At 46.0% G+C, this 19,257-nt stretch overlaps 2 protein-coding genes across 3 annotated transcripts in view; one reads left to right on the plus strand and one right to left on the minus strand.

Annotated features, from left to right (window-relative positions):
• The window catches only part of DRD4 (dopamine receptor D4), a 107,919-nt gene extending 95,111 nt beyond the window's left edge, over nucleotides 1-12,808 (minus strand). Inside the window, exons 1-2 of one of the 2 annotated variants that reach the window (XM_025185555.2) lie at nucleotides 11,635-12,808; nucleotides 2,044-2,170 (exon numbers count right to left, since the gene is read on the minus strand). In XM_025185555.2, coding sequence (XP_025041340.2) covers nucleotides 2,044-2,130 — 87 coding nt within the window. In that variant the 5' untranslated portion in view covers nucleotides 2,131-2,170; nucleotides 11,635-12,808. Of the gene's footprint in view, nucleotides 1-2,043; nucleotides 2,171-2,606; nucleotides 2,678-11,634 lie in introns of those variants that run through there. The other variant, XM_075928257.1, reaches the window with a different exon arrangement.
• CDHR5 (cadherin related family member 5) overlaps nucleotides 5,178-19,257 on the plus strand; it is a 32,801-nt gene continuing 18,721 nt past the window's right edge. Inside the window, exons 1-8 of the mRNA XM_006124870.4 lie at nucleotides 5,178-5,559; nucleotides 5,799-5,974; nucleotides 11,231-11,281; nucleotides 11,677-11,769; nucleotides 14,283-14,384; nucleotides 15,838-15,948; nucleotides 16,230-16,403; nucleotides 18,307-18,397. Coding sequence (XP_006124932.2) covers nucleotides 5,478-5,559; nucleotides 5,799-5,974; nucleotides 11,231-11,281; nucleotides 11,677-11,769; nucleotides 14,283-14,384; nucleotides 15,838-15,948; nucleotides 16,230-16,403; nucleotides 18,307-18,397 — 880 coding nt within the window. The 5' untranslated portion in view covers nucleotides 5,178-5,477. The remainder of the gene's footprint in view (nucleotides 5,560-5,798; nucleotides 5,975-11,230; nucleotides 11,282-11,676; nucleotides 11,770-14,282; nucleotides 14,385-15,837; nucleotides 15,949-16,229; nucleotides 16,404-18,306; nucleotides 18,398-19,257) is intronic.

The raw sequence follows: 19,257 nt of genomic DNA on the forward strand, positions 1-19,257 counted from the left end.
ATAGCTCCCATTGGCCAGCAATGGTGATCCATGGCCAATGGGGACAGCGCTCACCTGTACCTGTGGAGGTACAGGTAAATATAGTGGTGACAGCCCACTAGCAGCTAACCCTGGGGAACTGGATCCAGCCCATTGGCTGGTATTTGCCCACTCCTGCATTAAGGGCTTGTCTCACTAGGAAATGTAATTATGTTTAACACGCTTTAACAATTGAGTTAGCTGCCCTTGTCTGTGGTCTCCAGTCAAGCTACATTCGGACCTTGTACCAGCTAATCGTGGGTCGGATTTACCCCTGACGTGATGCTGAATGGGACATGTACCGCCCTCCACTGTGCCAACTAACTCAATGACTTAAAAGCAAAGTGTAAGATAAGATTACATTCCTGTAGTGGGAGGTGCCTCAATGGAGCTAGTGTTTGGACCTGCTAGTGTTTCTATCCAAGTGCAAGAAAATGGACATCGTACCCAAAGGACTGAAAGTGTTTGGACCTGCTGAGTTTATTGTAATATACCCTGATTACAACGATTATCCTGATTAGATCTGCACTTAAGGGTCAGCATTAGTGCTGGCTACTAATGTGTGAATCAGGGTAATCCCTCGGTGACATAAGGCCTAATTGTAGAGCAGGGGTGGGGAAACTTTTGAGTCAGAGGCTGCTGACCCACAGAAAAATCAGTCGGGGGCCACACACAAGTGAGAAGCCCCTGACTGAGAAGGAGAAAGATACTCTCCACACATTCCCCTCATACACCAAAGCCTAGGGGGGTCCCAGACTAGTAGATTTTGTGTGCTCCAGCCCTGTAGGGGTGGGTGTGGGCACCCTAATGCTGAGCTTTAGGGGCCAGATCCAGGCAAGCCAGGGACTGCATTGAGCTCCCAGGCCTGAGGTTTCTCACTCCTGCTTTAGATCCTCAAATGTGAGCATTTTGGCCCAGGCAAAGAGCAGTGAATACAAGGTGTTGTCATTCTGCACCCATTTCAAAGGGAATGAAGTTACATTCCAGTTTATATGACCATCTCCCACTAAAAGACAAGTTGGATTTTGGAGGATGCATGCACCTTGGAGACAGAGGAAAAGTGATACATTTGTTATACTGCCGAGCAGAAGAACAATTACTAAGAAACTGGCCAATAGGAGCTGAAGGATTGTGCTGGGGGCGGTGGCAAAGTTCCCCTCTCCCCCTGGCATGATGCAGAAAGCCACAGGGAGCAGCCAGCCACTTTGAGCAGTGTGGAGCTTCTTTATACTGCAGAGTGGGCCATGGGCTGCATTAAAGGACTTAGAAGGCTGTATCCGGCCCACGGGCCATATCTTGCCTGTCCCTACTTTGGAGCCTGTACTTGAAACACTACAGTGGCACAGGTGCACTGCAGTAGAACTTGAATGGAGACATGATCTACGCTGGCAGGAGGCACAGGTAATCTGTCTCTGGGAGAGGCTGATGGAAGACTGTCTGCACCAGTCCCTGCCAGTGATCCCTTGAATTTGTCATGTCCATGGGCAGAATGACTTGTTATGTGCAGGGAACTGGAGTAAATGCAGGTCTGGGGACAATGCCCTCACCACATGATGGAGGGTATGGGGGGCACCCCCAAGATTATGTGTCATCACATAAGTCATTCCGCACATGGACAGTGTGTGGCAGGGGTGGGGCTGAGGGATTGGGGTACGGGAGTGGGGCTCAGTCAGGGCTAGGTCAGAGGGTTGTAATGCAGGGCGATGGCTCTGGCTGGGGGTGCAAGCTCTGGGGCAGGGCCGGGTGAGATGTGCCTCTCCACGGCTGCTGCGGCTCCAACCAACACACTCGGGGGATGGAGCACCTCCCTCCTGGTAGCAGAAGCTCTGAGTCAACTCCAGGTTTGGTATAATGGCCGGGGGAGAGGGACTTGTTCTTTCTGTCTCTCCCTGCTGCTGCCTGCACTTTACAGTCAGGCTCTAACTCATCTTCCCCCTCACCTCCTGGACCTCCACCCATCCCCTCCAGTCCCCCCACCTCTCTCCACTGACCCCCACCCATCCCTTATTCTACCCACCAACTCACCTCCTCTGTGTTCTCGGGAGGAGGCGCTGGATTAGTGGAGCCGTGCCATGCGGCTCTAGTAATTAGATGTGCAGTCCTCCACAGCATCCTGCGTGGCCGTTCAGACTCACATTGTCATGGCTCCACTCTGGAACAATAAATGCAGGAATGGGGGCCAGCAAAAGTACCCCAAAACCTTATCTACCAGGCTTTGGTATAAAACTTCCCCCCAAAATCTCAACAACCTAGATTTGGGGATAAAATCTCCACTGCCACCAGCTAAATATGCTAAAGAAATCAGGGAGAGACTACTTGGGAAATCTCACCCCTACAGTACAAACCAGGACACAAAAATTAACCAATACCAGGTTAATAAAAAGAAAAGAGAAAACTTTTATTATCACCACAATAATCCGGTTGCAAGCATAATAACTAGATGGAAAAGTAACAAAATAATATACTCATGGAGAAACTCCAAGGGCCTAGAACTTAGTTACAAAGGAGAGCCAAAACATCAAATCCCATTTCCAAAACCATAAAATAATAAAACCTAACGGATTTATCTAAACTTTACCCTAACTCACAGAAAGTCAAGAATTGTTTCTTGGAGAGAGAGACATGTCTGTCTCCTTCAGCAGCTGGAGAGAACTCCCAGGGTATGTCTACACTACCCCGCTAGTTCGAACTAGCGGGGTAATGTATGCATACCGCACTTGCTAATGAAGCCCGGGATTTGAATTTCCCGGGCTTCATTAGCATAAGCGGGGAGCCGCCATTTTTAAATCCCCGCTGCTTCGAACCCCGTGTAGCGCAGCTACACGGGGCTCGAACTAGGTAGTTCGGACTAGGGTGCCTATTCCGAACTACCGGTACACCTCGTTTCACGAGGAGTAACGGTAGTTCGGAATAGGACCCTAGTCCGAACTACCTAGTTCGAGCCCCGTGTAGCCGCGCTACACGGGGTTCGAAGCAGCGGGGATTTAAAAATGGCGGCTCCCCGCTTATGCTAATGAAGCCCGGGAAATTCAAATCCCGGGCTTCATTAGCAAGTGCGGTATGCATACATTACCCTGCTAGTTCGAACTAGCGGGGTAGTGTAGACATACCCCCAGAGACAAAGAATGGAAACCCCAAAATTCCTTTGTCCTAGTTTGAGATTCCTACCTACATTCCTATTGGCTAACTCGACCTGAGTTAGGTATAGTTAACCCCTTAGTCTCCAGGCTGCCAGCTAACCCTCATGATCATGACACACACCCTGCAGGGAACATCGGTCCTTGCTTTTAGGAGCTTGCAATTTAAATATCCATGATAAAAAAAGATTTATTATGCCCACTTTACCAATGGAGAATTGAGTCAGAGTTGAAGTGACGTGCCCATAGTCACCCAGGAAGCTTGTAATTAAAGCCAGATTTCCTAGATACCAGTCCAATCCAGACAACCCTCTTCTTGCTTTTTCCCAATCCAGTGTTTTAGCCACAAGACCAATCCTCCTCTTCAAGTGCAGCACATCAGTGTCTCTCGACCTTTCCACATTCTGTATCTCTTTCAGGAGTCTAATTTGTCCTGCATACTCCCAAATTACACTCACTTAAAAACTACTTATTACAAAATCAGACAAAAATACAAGAGCATCACAGCTCACTAATACTGAAAAAGAGGCCACTTTCGCACATTTGAAATTTAATTACAAATGAGTAGAAGTATAACCACTGTACTTACACTTCAGTATACAGAGTAGTATGTAAACAAGTAATTGTTTGTATGAAAACTGAATTTGTACTGACATCCAGGGATGTTAAATTTAGACATTCAATTAGCCAATTTGCCAATCTATTTGCCAACTATTCAATTAGCCAATTGGCATCAACTATTAAATTAGTTAATAAGGGTGCCCCCACCTTTGAAGTGTAACAACAGAGGTATATGAGCCTTTGGCCGAGAACCACTGCTGCTACAGCCTCCAGTCATTCTCTTCAATAATCCTTTTAATAAGATTTTTTTAAGCATATTTAGGAAGTTTTAGGGTTACAAATTCTTTGCCAAATACATGGCTGAGATAAAACGAGAATGATTACAAGAGTAAGCTTTTGTTCTAAGAAACACCAGTAAAATTAGATCTCTCTGTAACAGGGGTGGTACTATAATGCAGAGTGAGCTTTTTGACACAAAGGAGATTTTTAAGAACATATTTTTCTATTGTGCAATCTTGCTCAATAGTTTCATTGTAACTCCATCACTCATTAGGCTCAGACATGGTGCATGATCACATGGGAATAGACAGCAATCGCTGACTGATTCATGCTCCAGTAGTTTTAAAGAAACACAGGGAAACATTCTATGATAAAATTTGAATACTCTGAATTCTCGAGTGTCTTTCAGCTCAGGATCTCAAAATGTTTTGTGGATATAGTAGCCTGCAGCATGTGCAAAGTGATCAGCAATTTCAGGAACTCAGCTAGAAATGGTCAAAAGAGCGTTGATTTTCATCAAGTGCTGAACACCGACTCTCTGAATATCAGCTTCCCTCAAAGACATCTTTGGTTGGGCAGCCAAACACATGATTGAAGGCTTCTAACATCTGAGGTAGATAAGTTATATCAATATTTTGCATCTGATGGGGTGGGGGAGGCAGTAATTTGCTCTAGGCCACCAAAGAAACACATAGTAGAGCTAGCAGGAGAACATGAGCGCCCTGCTGGTCCAAACAAAGCTGTAGTTCTGGCTCCCAGGCCATTGTTGTACCCAGGCCTGCCAAGAATGTGCACAGTATTTCAACATCCCAGAATGCTCTGGGATGAGAAGCAGGAGGAGAGCATAGATAATGTACTGGAGAACACAGCTGGCTATGGAGCTGAGCTGATGTGGGCTGTATAGGACAGTGCTGGCCGGCAGCGAGTTGATCTGACAGAGAAGTATTCCTTAAGTCCCTATTATTTCCACCATGAAACATCCCCAATGGAGCAGAGAGTGTGTCTCTGGTACATCTGAAGTGCAGTCTTGCCTCAAATCATCGGCTCACTATGACCCGCCAGCATGCGCTCTACCTGCCACTGAGAAGCACGGGAAGAGACAGAACTTGAAACGTGCCAACACCCACCCCCTCACTATGTTAATTTGTGGACATTCAACACCAAATCCCAAAGCAGGTGGGATACTTTAGTTTTGCTGGACCCCTCGGCATTGAAAATCCAGAGATCCAGAGCCGAGGAGAAAGTGGGATTCACTGCTTATCGCATAGTGAAACCCAGAACCAGTAAATAAGTCATAAATAAGTTAAACAATAAAGCAGGGAGGCAAAGGTTGAAGTGCAGCAAGTGGGAGTCTGCCTCAGACAGGCGATGTTCTTTCCTTCCTGGAGCAGCGACTGCACGACCAGGCTTCAGTGACAACACAGAAAGAAAAAGTGGTGGATCAGATTTGCTCCAAGACGTGGGCTTCTTTCTGCTTCTCACATGGCTCTTGCGGATCAGTCCCCTGCTGTAGTGCTCTTTCTGCTGCTGCCTCTAACACAAGTTCTGGCACAGGGCACCGGAGGTAAGGCTGGGTCTACTCTGTGGAGTCCTACAGAGGACATTTTCCCTCGGAGCAGGTTATTCCATAACTGCCTATTGCGGGGGTCTCTGAAGGAGCTGGTGCTGAGTCCCACTAGCGATAGATTACTGGACCATGAGTCCAATCCAGTCCAATGGTTCCAACACCCAGACAGAACCGGCTGACAGGTTCGTGCTGACTCCGACACAAATGATCTTTTTTTTCCCCCTTCCCCTCACCAGAATGTTCTGTAGGAAATGACAAGCCAACAATAAATGAAAACAATCTGCCTGGAGTGGTTGTTACCACCATTACAATGAATCCTGGTGTCACAGTAACAATTGAAACCTCAGAGGATTCCCGTTGGTTTGAAATTCATAGCACAGACTTGATTCTAACCAATTCCTTGGATTATGAGGTAAGATTTTAACTGGAAAGAAAGACACACTTAGTGGCTGAGTTAATGTTGTAAAATGCTCTTCTGATATAGAGAACAGATTATCTGAAAGAGATGTGATCTGAGTCACAGTACAACTGGATTTTAAAATGGCGTCAACATTTCCATTATTCTGACATTCGGCATCCTGAATAGTGCTCGTTTGTATAACTAGAACTTTCTCTTTCCCACCATCTCTCTCTCTTCTTAACCTGAGGTCTAGAGGAAAACCAAGAGGTGCAGGGAGAACATGGGCTGGACATAAACATCTCATAGGGAAAAATTTATTAAAGGGGACTCTCCATTTTGTATTATGAAAGGATAGAAGAAGTTGATAAAATACAGGTACAAATTGAAGTGAAACAGACAAGTAAAAAAAAAAAAGAATGCCGTAATACGATTACGTCACATGAAGGTTGATTACTAAATACTGACAAATTTTATAAATGCTTTTATATAAATGTTAGATAGTAAGGTAGGTGAATTTGAATGCCTGGAATTAAAGAGGATATTGATCTAATAGGAATTACAGAAACTTGATGGAACAAAGACCATTAACAGGAAACAGCATTACCAGGATACAAAATATATAGGGATGATAAAGCAGGTGGGCATGGTGGAGATATATATGAAAGAAAGTATATAGAGTGAAGCAGAGTAAAAATAGTCAATGAATCAAATTGTGCCATAGAATCTTTACAAATAGAAATTCCATGCTTGAATAGTAAGAATACAGCAGTGGGAATATACTAGTGACTGCCTGACCAGGATAGTGACAGTGATTGTGTAAAGGCTCAGGGAGGTCAGAGAGGCTACAAAACCAGGAAAAATACAACAAAGAAGGGAGATTTCAGCTAGCCCCATCTTGACTTGGTGCATGTCACCTGAGGAGGGGATGCAGAGATAAGGCATCTAAAGACACCATTCGTGACTTCTTCTTAGAGCAGCTAGTTCTGGGACCCACAAGAGAGAAACAATTCTTGATTTAATCCTAAGTGGTATTCAGGTCCAAGAGGTGAATATTGCTGTTACTGAGCAGTTCACCTATTATAATATAATTAAACTAACATCCTTGTGAAGTGGGGAGTGGGAAATACCAAAGAAACCCTGCACAGTCAAATTTAATTTCAAAAAGGAAAATTACACAAAAGTGGGGCTCAACAGAAATTAAAAGAACAGTTACAACAGTGAAAGGCCTGCAAGTTGCATAGAAACTTTTTAAAAACATCATAATACAAGACTCAAACTAAGGCTTTGTCTACACTGCAAATTTTTGCTAAGGAAAATATGCTAATGAGGGACTTGTTAGCATAAGTTGCGATATCATTAGCATATTTTCTGCCGTTTCTTTTTGCGCAAGTGTTTTTTGCACAAAAAGAAGCAGTGTAGCCACTTCGGTTTTGTGCAAAAGCCCCCCATTTGTGCAAACCGGAAGCGGCTACATTGTTTCTTTTTGCACAAAAAACCCTTGTGCAAAAAGAAATGGCAGAAAATATGCTAATGATGTTGTGACTTATGCTAATGAGTCCCTCATTAGTATATTTTCTGCCGCAAAGACTGGTAGTGTAGACAAAGCCTAAATGTATGCCACAAATGATAATTAAAAATGTTAGTGGACCAAATAAATGCCACACATGGGTAAACAACTGTATTAAAGAGGCAGGAGAGAAAAACAACATATGGTATATACCTGATCATAAGCCCTTTTGTTCATAAGCCAACCCCCCACCAGTTAAAAAAAATTGCAATGACCCATTCTTAAGCCAACTCTACATTGGTGGTTTGCAAACTTCCAGTCTCAGCTCATCAGCTAAAGCCACTGGCACATTGGAACATTTTGTTTACCTGAACCATCTGCAGGCACAGAGCTTCTCCACTCTCATTGGCTGGTGTTCACCGTTCCCAGCCAATGGGAGCTGCAGGAAGCAGTGTGGGCCAAGGGACGTGCTGGCCACCATTTCCCGTGACTCCCATTGACCTGGAATAGCAAACAACAGCCACTGGGAGTTGAGGGGCTCTGTGTCTGCAGACACTCCAGGTACATAAAACATCCCAGCACGCCAGCAGTTTGCCTTTCTGGGATGGGAACTTAAGTTTGCCAACCTCTCTCCCCCCTCCCCCCAAGTTAAAAAAATTGATAAATCACAAAGACCCATTCATAATTTGACCTCTGCTCTTTACTGCACCATTTTTTAATAAAAAAATATTAGGCTTATGTTCGAGTATATAGAGCAATTAAAAATTGCAAGTCAAATCTTACTGAGGAAAATAGAAAGGAGCATAAACTTTGTCAAGTCAGGAGTAAAAGTACAGATTGTGCTGGCCCCATAAGAATTGAAAGAACAGCTAGCAAAAGGTACAAACTGAGAGCAAAACCTTTTTAAGTCTATCAGAAGCAAGAAGCCTTGCCCCAAATCAGTGGGGGCTTCTGGACAATGAAGATGCTAAAAGAGCACTCAAGGAAGACAAGGCTATTGTGGAGAAGCTAAATGTATTCTTTCCACCAGTCTTTATTGCAAAGGATAGGAGAGAGATTCCTACACCTGAGCCATTCTTTTTAGGAGATACATCTGAGGAATGGTCCTAGATTGAGGTGCCAGGAGAACAGGTTTTGAAACAAATTGGTATATAAACAGTAATAAGCCAGCAGGAACAGATATCATTAACCCAAGAATTCTGAAGGAATTCAGATATGAAATTGCAGAATTACTACACGTGGTATGTAACCTTAAGGCTCAAATCAGCTTCTGTTCCAGATGACTGGAGGATAGGTAATGTAACACCAATCTTTTTCCACAGCCAGGCAAAGTGGTTGAAGTTACAGTAAAGAACAGAATGATCAGATATGTGGGGGAACAAGCTATGCTGGGGAAATCATGTTTCACCCAGTCTATTTCTAACTGAGAGGTACTGAGACCACTGACAAGGGAGAGTGTGATGTCTGCTGTACCGCCTTAGCTGAGAGACAAATGGCTTTTAGCTCAGATGCTAGAGGCACATGGCTTTAGCTCCCAAGGCTGCAGCTTCAATCCCTTCTGCTGACGACCAAAACTACGTCAGCCCTACATATTAGAATTCACTCAGGGTGTCAAGAAGCATGTGGATAAGGGTGATGCAGTGGATCAACCATAACAACCAGTGCCGGACTGAGCTTTACTTGCGCCCCGGGCAGCTGCCTGGCTAGCCCCACCCCTTTAATCTGGCTCTGATAATGTACAGAGTTCCAGAAAGCCTTTGACAAGGTTCCTCACCAAAGGCTTTTAAGCAAACTAAGCAGTGATGGGATAAGAAGGAAGGTCCCCTCAAGGATCAGAAATTGATTAAAAATAGCAAACACAGGTAGAAATAAAGGGTCAATTTCCACAGAGGAGAGGGGTAAATAGTGGAGATTCCCCAGGATCTGTATGAGAACCAGTACTGTTCAACATAATCATAAACAATCTGGAAATAGGGTTAAATAGTGAGGTGACAAAGTCTGCAAATAATAGAAAGTTACTCAAGATAGCCAAGTGCACAGTTGACTATGAAGAGTTACAATAGAATCTCTTTAAACTGGGTGACTGGGCAACAAATTGGCAGATGAAATTCAATGTAGATAAATGTGCGGAATGGGTAACAGACAAGGGATGGCATTGCCTTCCTAAAACTGCCTAGACTCTCCACTGGCTGCCTGAGACAGCTGAGGCCACAGCGGGGCAGCTCAGCTCCATGGCCACCGAGGAAGGATAAGGATGATGTGCAGCTACCCCAGGAGCTCTGGCCACCTGGAAAGTATAGAGTTGGGGGCAGTAACCTGGGATGGGGGCTGGGCTTGACTCCACAAGGGGGAGGCTGTAGAAGGGCAGGGCCTCAGGCTTGCCTTTCCCCACTGTGCCCTCACCCATGTAGATAAATGCTAAGGATTTTAAGAACGGTTAGTCGAGTTATCAATGGAATTTCCATCAACTACACAGGGGCTCTTGTACATCTCAGTGGAGGAATGCGGAACTCAGTATGCAGCCCAGGGCCAGTGGGAAGTCCTGCTGACTCCGGGATGCAGTCAGGCTTGCCAGCTTTGAAATGCATTTCAAAGTGGCAGCGCAGCATGAAGCCTGGGGTTCCCATGTTGTGCTGCCAATTTGAAATGCCACGTGGATCTGCGGTTAGCTGGAGACTCCCCAATTGACGGTGCGTTCTGCACGGCATTTCCCTAGAACCCGGGGTCAGCTGGAGATGCTCCAGCTGATCCGAGTTTCCGTAGAAATGCCGTGCTGGAGCCCGGGATCTGCTGGGGAGCCCCAACTGACCCTGGGCTCCATGCACGGCAGCGCCGCAAAGCTGATCCCAGGATCAGCTGTGCAGGCAGGGCCGGACTAAAGGGTGGGCTAGCCGGGCAGCTGCCCGGGGTGCCAACTGATGGGGGGTGCCTGATGGCAGCTGTAAGGGGCGCACGGCTTTGCAGCTCCCTTTGTAGGCCTTTCTGGTCAATTCCTGCAAAGCTACTCTAGCCTCCTGAGGACATATATATGGCTTTTTTCCGGGGTGTGGTGTGGTGTGGTAGGACCACCGTGTCACAGGGGGACATTGTACTCACTGTTCAGTACAAACGTCTATTTTAATTTACCTGGATCTGTGGCAGAATTTCCAGCTAGCTTCACTGTAATGAGGAAGCAAGCTATGGGGAGAGAAGTAGCTATGAAGAAAGAAGCTAGGCTAATTGATATCTGTATAAGCAGAAACCTCTCTCTCACTGCCCTGCCCCCAAGCACATCCATTAGAGCAGGGGTTCTCCTACTTCACTGCATTGTGACCTGCTTTGGACAATAACAATTACTACACAACCCCAGAAGGGGGGACTGAAGCTTGGGCCTGCCCAAGCCCCTGATGGGGGTGAGGGGTTGGGGGGACAAAGCCTAAGGGCTTCAGCCCCAAGCAGGGGGCATGTAACCCAATGCCCAAGTCTCAATGCCCAAGGCTGAAGCAAAGGAAGAAAAATGTATGAGCCCAGCTGAAGCAAAGAACTTCTTATTCCTTAGCTTTATTGTAAGCATATCTGAAAATTCCATTGACTTCAAATGAGACTTGTACCCAGACTCCCAGATGAAGTCAATGGGATTTAAACTCCCACTTAAAGGTATAAAAGCATGTGCTCAATTGCTTTGTTGCATCAGGACCTGAGTAAGTCCTGCCTGAGGAGGATATTGATGCCACGATGATGCTTTTAAAGTGACAGACTTTATTTTTGTTTTTAAAATACAGAAAGAAACGGTATTACTAGTAACCCTGCTTTGCCAGAGAGATGGTGTGACAGTGAGTATAATTTCTAATATGATGCCATATTGCTAGTTAGAAACTAAAAGCAGACCCCCGCCACCATCACTTGGCTTGGACCATAACTATTCCCAACACATACCCTTTAAGAGGAAATTGCTCATTCCCCTGGTTAAAATATTGTTTTTCCTCCTGGAAAGAGTAAGAAAAAAACCCAACAAACAAATGAAAAACCAACCCAGTGCTTGTGAGATTTCTGTGCCATCATACCTAATTTCAATCCCATGCCTTGATTCAGTTTACAGCCCAAATGCACATAGTCCAGACCCAGTTCTGCTCCTCACATTGTCTTCTTAGCTCATGCCTACCAGTCAGCGCCCTTCCTGACTTACTTTATTTGTGATTTTTCTCCCCTTTTCCAACCTCCGCATCAGGTCAATTCTGTGAATGTAATAATGACCGTTGGAAATTTGAATGACAACAGCCCGGAATTTAAGGAGACAAATATCACTGAAAGTGTTCCTGAGGTAAGGGTTTTATTAAAGGGTTGTCATAACAAAAGGAAGTTTATAGATCAGATCATTCCAAATCATGTGGGGACCCTAATCTAGGCAAGAGGAAAGTGATGTATAAGCATATATGCAACTTGTCCTCTACTACAATAATTAGAGGACGTGTAGGAGGAGAAAACAGTCACAAGTGCTGAACCTGACACCAGCCATTTTGTTGTAGGTGCTCACTACTTCTGAAGTCAGCCCTTTACCTATCTAGCCAAAATCAAAGCACATAAAAGAAAGCAAACTACAGCCAAGAATGCTACCCCTCACATGTTTGGCTTTCCACAGCTTTTTTATTAAACCCATTGCTCGGTACACTTTACAGGTTTCCCTCTAGACCAGTGGTTCTCAACTCGTTTCAGTCCACGGACCACCAGGCCAATCAAAAAATTTTCGTGGACCACCTCCAGCACATGTAGCACAGGACGAACAACACAGCAACCGCTCAGTACAACAGCGGCAGCTACACTGACGCTCAAAGCCTCAGACAGAAGTTACTGGCAACACAATGCGGTTGCATCCTAGCTGACGCTATGGATGACACGCCGCATGCTTGTAAACACGGCGTAAAACAGACTAACGGCAGCACCTGCTCATGCCGTGTGACTTTGGACAATGTTCCTATGAAAAAAGTCATCATGGACCACCAGTTGAGAACCACAGCTCTAGACTGTCACATTTTTGAGGTAACTCCACCTTTGATCACTTCAAGGCTGCCTCAAGAGACTCCACTCAAGCTTCAGTCCTCTAGCTATCACCTTCCTTGGGGCAGGTTCTCCCCATCTTCTTCCCCCAGACTGAGGCTACCGATTTCTGCAATTCCCTGTGATCACCTCAGCATAACTGACTTTCGTTCCACACCTGCAGTTCTGCTGTGGCGGGGGCAATGCCAGGGTTAACCAATGACCAGCCTTCATAATGCCAAGTAAGAAGGAAAGCACTGCATAGAAAAGATGTGTCTTAACAAAAAAGTTTACATGCAGGCTTAGCTCACTGGGGCTACGACTAAACTACATCCCTTTTTCAATAAAGGGATGTAAATTAGGCAGGTCAATATTGCAAATGAAGCTGGGATTTGAATTTCCCGTGCTTAATTGCATAATGGCAGCTGCTGCTTTTTTTTTTTTTTAAACGGGGCTTTTTAAAAAAACAAAAAACAAAAAAAGGCAGTTTAGACAGGGCATTTTCGATAGAAATGCCCTATTTCGAAAGATCCTGTACTCCTCTTTTGAAACGGGGCATTTCTGTCGAAAATGCCCTGTCTAAACTGCTGGGTTTTTTTCGAAAAAGCCCCGTTTCGGAAAAAAGCGGCAGCCGCTATTATGCAAATGAAGCACAGGAAATTCAAATCCTGGCTTCATTTGCAATATCGACATGCCTAATTTACACCCCTTTATCGAAAAAGGGATGTAGTCTAGACATGGCCTAGGTGTCATCCATCTTCGACATGGAGACCTTGGCATGTTTCAAATTACTTCATGTCCTCTCACAGAACCTTTCCTTCTTGGTCACCCTGAAAAAAGGACAGGAACCTGTTGCTGTCACAACGTGGGAGTCTTGGCTCTTTAGCCAAGCTATAGCAGCTCTGGTTCAGTCCCTGCTGCGCCAGCCAAGATGGCCGTAGTCACATGTTGTCACGGAGTGTGGGAGAGTCACCGGGCCCTGCACCCCATCCTCAGTCAGATGTGACTCTCAGCCAGCAGGTAGAACAGAAAGTTTATTGGTTCACAGGGACAGCGTAGCACAGACTTGTTACAGGAACCAGGAGCAGTCAGTACAATCAATCTTGGGGATAACGGGGCCCAGTCCTGCAAGCCAGCTACACTCCCTTCTTCCTAGCCAGAGGAAAAACTAACTCACACACCCAGCAACTGGCCCCAGCCCTCTAGGCAGCCCCGCCGCCTCCTTCGTCCTGCTTCCAGGCAAGGTGTTATCTGACTATCCAGGCCGGCCTGTCACCTACTTTCCATTAGGGTCAGGTGACAGGCCGGCCTGGGCCATTCCCTACACGCCTTCCCTCAGGAGTTCTCGCCCAAAGAACCCATCCCCGCTGGGTACTGCACATGCGCGTGCGCGCGCACACACACATACACACACACACATGCACACTGACTCCAGAGCAGCACAGGACAGCAGGAATCACATACAGCATAGCAAAGCAAAACAGTGAATACAGCCCCCACTGTGTCACACAAGTACACCAGGGAATTTTAGAACACACACTTTCGCTGTCACAGTCTCAATTCAGCAACCCCAGTGCTACTGAGGGCTCTTGTGTAGACAATGCTCTGCAGGCATCCGGTATCTTTACCAGAGTGTCAATTAAACATGGTCAGAGATGGCAGTGGGAGGAGTTTTTCTAACTCCAGAGCAGTGACTGATATAGCACAAGGGGATTAGGGAGGATTTATCAGTGAGAGTGTTATGAGCATGTGACCATTTGCCAAAATGGGGTGGAAAAACCCATACAACTTTGTTTTCAGGATGCAAAAGTGAATACGACCATTATAGCCATGAATCGTGTGACTGCTAGTGATGCTGACCTTGATGTCATATATTATGAACTTGTGGCGATCACCCCGGCGGTGAGTATGTTTGTTGCAAAAAATGTCGAGCTCTTTGTTAGTGATTTACACTGGCAGAAAGATAAAGCATGGACAGAACCAGGAGGGGGCTAGTGGAACAGAGAAATCCATGCCTTAAATACTGAATTCTTCAAAAATTCACACACTTTTTGAAAAAAAAAATATTACCAGAGCACCTATTCAACATTAACACGAGGGTAGCATTTTAAGGCCTACACCACGTTGAGGAGAAAATGTGCTACGCTATGCTACAAACACAGTGAGAGAGATTCTGCCCTGAAGAGTTTAGAATCTCAGAAGGTCAGCAGAGTGGGGAAAGTAGAATGATCATCCCAGTTTAATAGATAAGGGACTGAGACACTAACGGTGTGTCTGGACTACAGGGTGTTTTTTGAAAAAAGTGGCCTTTTTTCAAAAAAAATTTCCCTGCATCTAGGCTGCCACTGCGTTCTTTTGAAATTAAATCAAAAGAACACAACTTTTTTTTTTTTTACTATGGTAAACCTCATTTTATGAGGAAGAACGCCTTTTTTTGAAAGTGCTCTTTCAAAAAAAGGCATTCTTGAATGCAAACAGGGCTTTTTGAAAGAGAGCATCCAGACTGCCTGGGTGCTCTCTTTCAAAAAAGCGGCTCGCTTTTTCGAAAGAAGTGGTTGCAGTCTAGAAAATCTCTTTCGAAAGAGGCTTGCAGTCTAGATGTAGCCTGAGACATTAAGGGATTTGACTAAGGTCATGCAGAAAGGCTACCGCAAAGCCAGAAGCTGAAGCCAGATCCGCATCCCAGTCCAGAGCTTTAGCTGCAAGATCAGCCTTCATCTTCAATGATTTTGTTAAAGGACCAATGGAAAGTTTATGTTCAGTTAAATTGGTGCCAATCTGGAGTACACAGACTGGCATTGTAGTTAAAAAAAAAAAAGATCGAAAAACCTTTTCAAATAAACAAACAAACAAACAAAGCATCGAGGCAAGAGCAGATGGATTCCTAAATTCTGTATCAGTTACACTTGTGCAACCTCATGGATCTTAATGGAGTTGAACAAGTGTAAATGACTTCAGAGTTGTACTCATCAGGCTAGATTCTGAGCCCAGAATGATGGAAATCAGGAAGAATGCTATGAAAGGTGCCAGTATAGGTGACAGGAAAGCCGAGCCAAATCTAGTAGAAAGCAATGAGCCAACTTTTGCTCTCTGTTACACTGATTTCAATCTGAATTCAGTCCTATGATCCTGTTGAGAGAAGAATCTCCAAAAATTCCTCTAATGATCCTTACTGAGATGCCAGAGAAGAGTCATGTTACTAGCTAGAGACCAAAGAGTTCCAAGGATCAACAGCTGAACAATGCCTGCATCTGTCCTAAAAATACCCAGCCATGAATGAGGTACATAGCAAGCAGCTAATGGTATTTTCAGTGTCTGTGACAGCAATCACACTCTCCCCCCTCTTGCTTTTCAGGAAGCAACCGATTACTTCAACATACAAGGAGTTAATAACCCAACTATTTACCTGCGCAAAAGCCTGGACTATGATCAATATAAATTTATGCAGTTACTCTTGTATGCAAAGGTGAGTTTTATAAGTGAGCAAAGCATCTCATTCACAGCTGCTACCTCCTGGTGTGTATCCCATCCACCAATACAGCTGTGATTGGCATATTAACTTTAGTTGTAGGGCTAGATCCTCAGCTAGTGTAAGTTGGCAAAGGGCCAAGGAAATCAATGACGCTGCATTGATTGACAGCAGCTAAGCATCCAGCCCATTGTATTTTGCAGGGGCTGCAGGGAAAGGGGTTCTGAGGTTCGAAATATGCCTTGGATCTAACAAGAATGTTCTTATTTTCTGTATAGGACAGTGCACCCGGCAACCCAGATAGCCATGTAGCCAATGCAACCATAAACATAGACATCCAGCAAGTCGACACCCGACCTCCCTGGTTCCAGCCATGTACTTTCATTAATGTGGACAAGAAAGTTTGCATCAGCAGTGGCTACATTGGGAGGGTCAACATCTCCGAGAAAACGGTAGGCAGCCCACATGGGAGCTAATGCTTTCCAACCACCTCCCAGGTCATGTCCTTAGCAGCACAGGAGTGGTTCAGGCCCAATCGCAGCAGAAGCCCAGAGCCTGGCTCCAGGATTCCTACGATGTTGGAACCTCAGCTTTAAATGATTATATTCCTGTCTCCCGTCACGGTGTAGAAACACTTGACACATGAGCCAGGCATAAGTCAAGGCAATGACTTCTCCCTGAGTCTGCCGACAGCCTCCAGCACAGCCGCCAGGGAGGAAGCCAACTGGTCCTGCACCCCCCTATCAATGAGCAACCAAGCCCGTTCCTTCGGGAGGAGAATTGCCATATTTGGTGGGCATTCTGCCATCATCACACCTTCCATTGCTTGTTCTGTCCTCTACTGGGGTGCAGGCCATCGGGACAGCCCCAATGTCAGGGTGTGCCTAAAGCCCCCATCCAGCCGTCAAGACGGTGCCCTTTCTCTGAAAGTTGTTTGTCAGCTTAGGAGAAATGCCTCCTGCTGCACCCATGTGATGCAGCCCAAAGCTCTGCTACCACTATCTTCCACCAGATGTGCTTGCTGCGTATGTTCACAGCGTGGTAGCTCAAAAACAATAGCTCAGAAAGCCCTTTGGGCAATGCAGGTTTTGTAATGCGAGCTCTGGCAGCCCCCTCAAGAGCGAGGGACTATAATAATAAGGCTGGGACCATGTCGACTCTGAACCCCCTCTAGCATTGACAAGCTCCGTTCATGAGGTGTTCAGAAAGGCTGTTCAGAATCAGATGCTTGCTCATGTTGGTCTCTATCTTGCCCAAGTACAGGCGATAAGATTGGACCTTTCGTGGGGATGGTTCAGCTCTCTTCCACGAAACAGCTCTGAATCTTCCCATCCCACACAGAAACCCCTCAGATGAGGGTTACAATCAGACATGGTTTATTTCCCTCAGTGATCACTGGCGACTATGTTCAGAAGAATAATGCATGTTGGAAATGCCGGGACAAGACTGGTTATACCCTATCCCCTCTAAGGCAGTGGTTCTTCAAGTATGGTCAGCAGACCACAGCTGTCTTGCTGCTGGGCCAGGGGTTTGTGGTTCACCCTCTCCCTGTAGTGGGGAGCCTGTGCTGAGACACCACCCCCATGCCCCTTCCCCCTGCAAGGTTGGAGCACCAGTGCTGGCTTCCTGCTGCGGGGTGAGGGGGCGAGCCTCATGGGCCAGATACGGCTTGTGGGGAGAGGAAGCTGCTCCGTGTGCTGCCAACTCCCCCTCTCCCTGGCTGGAGGCTCATCTGGAGGCTTTCCCCGCTGCTCCCATTGTCCTGAATCACAGCCAATGGGAGCAGCAAGGGGTGATGCTTGGGAGCAGTGAGGGACATGGAGCCAGGTAAGCTTCCCCATGCCCTTCATGCCCAGACCCTTCACCCCATCCCTCTCCCTCCCAGGCCCCCCACCTTCAGCCCACTCCTGCACCGCACCCGACCTCCCAGCCAAACCCGCACCCCCAGCCTGTTCCTACACCCATTTTGTCATCATGGGTGGTTGGCTGGTGGCCCACGAAACGGTCTGTGTTGGACAGGGCAGGCTGCAGGCCAAAACAATATAAGAACCACGGCCCTAAGGGGCATGCCAGTATCAGCTGTATTGCTCAGGCATGAGCACAGCAGGCTTTTGAGTCTAATCAAAGTAGGACAAGTCAGTGCAGGAGCAAGTCAACCAACCACAGAGACTAGCACCTCCCAACCTCACTGCTTTTGATGCATTCCAAGAGCAAAGAAGGAGCTCTGCAAACCCACGCCCTATGCTCTATTATCTCTGTTCTGCAATAGTCACCTAAAGCTAAATGTGGCCTGGATTGAAAAGTTCTGAAGGCATCTAGTGCTTTGTTTTTCAGACTCTTGCCTTGTTGTTGCAGACTGACCCACTGACCCTGAAACCCGGGCCCCTCTACGCCATTGATCCTGACTACACTTTGAATGAAAAAATAGTGTACAGCATTGTTGGTGGTGAGTAAAGTTCTCTCTACCCAAAAATTCGCTTCCATTGGTAATATTGTTCTGTGCCCCAGAGGGAAGAAACCTCAGAGTTAAACTATTGCCATGGCAATACAGTACAACCAGAAAAATAATTATCTGCAATTAATTAATTGCCTGTGTTCCTGTAGTACGGAGACCCAACAGGCTAGAATCAGGGTCTCCATTATGTTAGGTGCTGTACAGACACACGGTGGGAAACACCGATGTTTCTCATCTCTTTAAACTGTAGTGAGGGAGAGAAAAGGAACCGCACAACACTACAACCAATGCTCAGGACACAGTGTTTGTTAGGGTGGGGGCTTTTTCCTCTCTGATCTTTATCCAAATGACCGAGGCTGACTTTTTCAATCCCAGCCACACTGATTCCAGCCAGTTTTCAACCTGCCTGAACCACAAAATCCTGAAACCCTCCTCATTTTAGTCAAGGATTTTGTATTCACACCACTGTACGTTGCAAAAGCTCTGACAGGGATTCTATGTGCCAGTCTGGATTTCAAAAGATAAGGCCTGAGTATTTCTCAGTGAGCAGACAGCACATTATTTCAGTCATGGTTGCTTTGTTTAAAAAGAAAACGAGGTCAGTTGATTGACAAACACAATTCACCCAAATCATACCAATTGTTTGTTCTCCCATCTTCATTTATCCTGTAAGGCAGGGCATATCTGCATACCAGTGTTCCCTCTGGTTTTATTATGTCCACATGTGGGATGACTTTCATTATGTGCAGGGAACTGATGTAAATGCAGGTCTGGGAGCAAAGCCCGCACCACCCGAGAGGGGGCACAGGGTGACACTAAAAGAAAGCAGAGGGGCTAGCATGGGCACCCCA

The sequence above is a fragment of the Pelodiscus sinensis genome, chromosome 4 (genome assembly GCF_049634645.1).
Source record: "Pelodiscus sinensis isolate JC-2024 chromosome 4, ASM4963464v1, whole genome shotgun sequence".
NCBI lineage: Eukaryota > Metazoa > Chordata > Testudines > Trionychidae > Pelodiscus > Pelodiscus sinensis.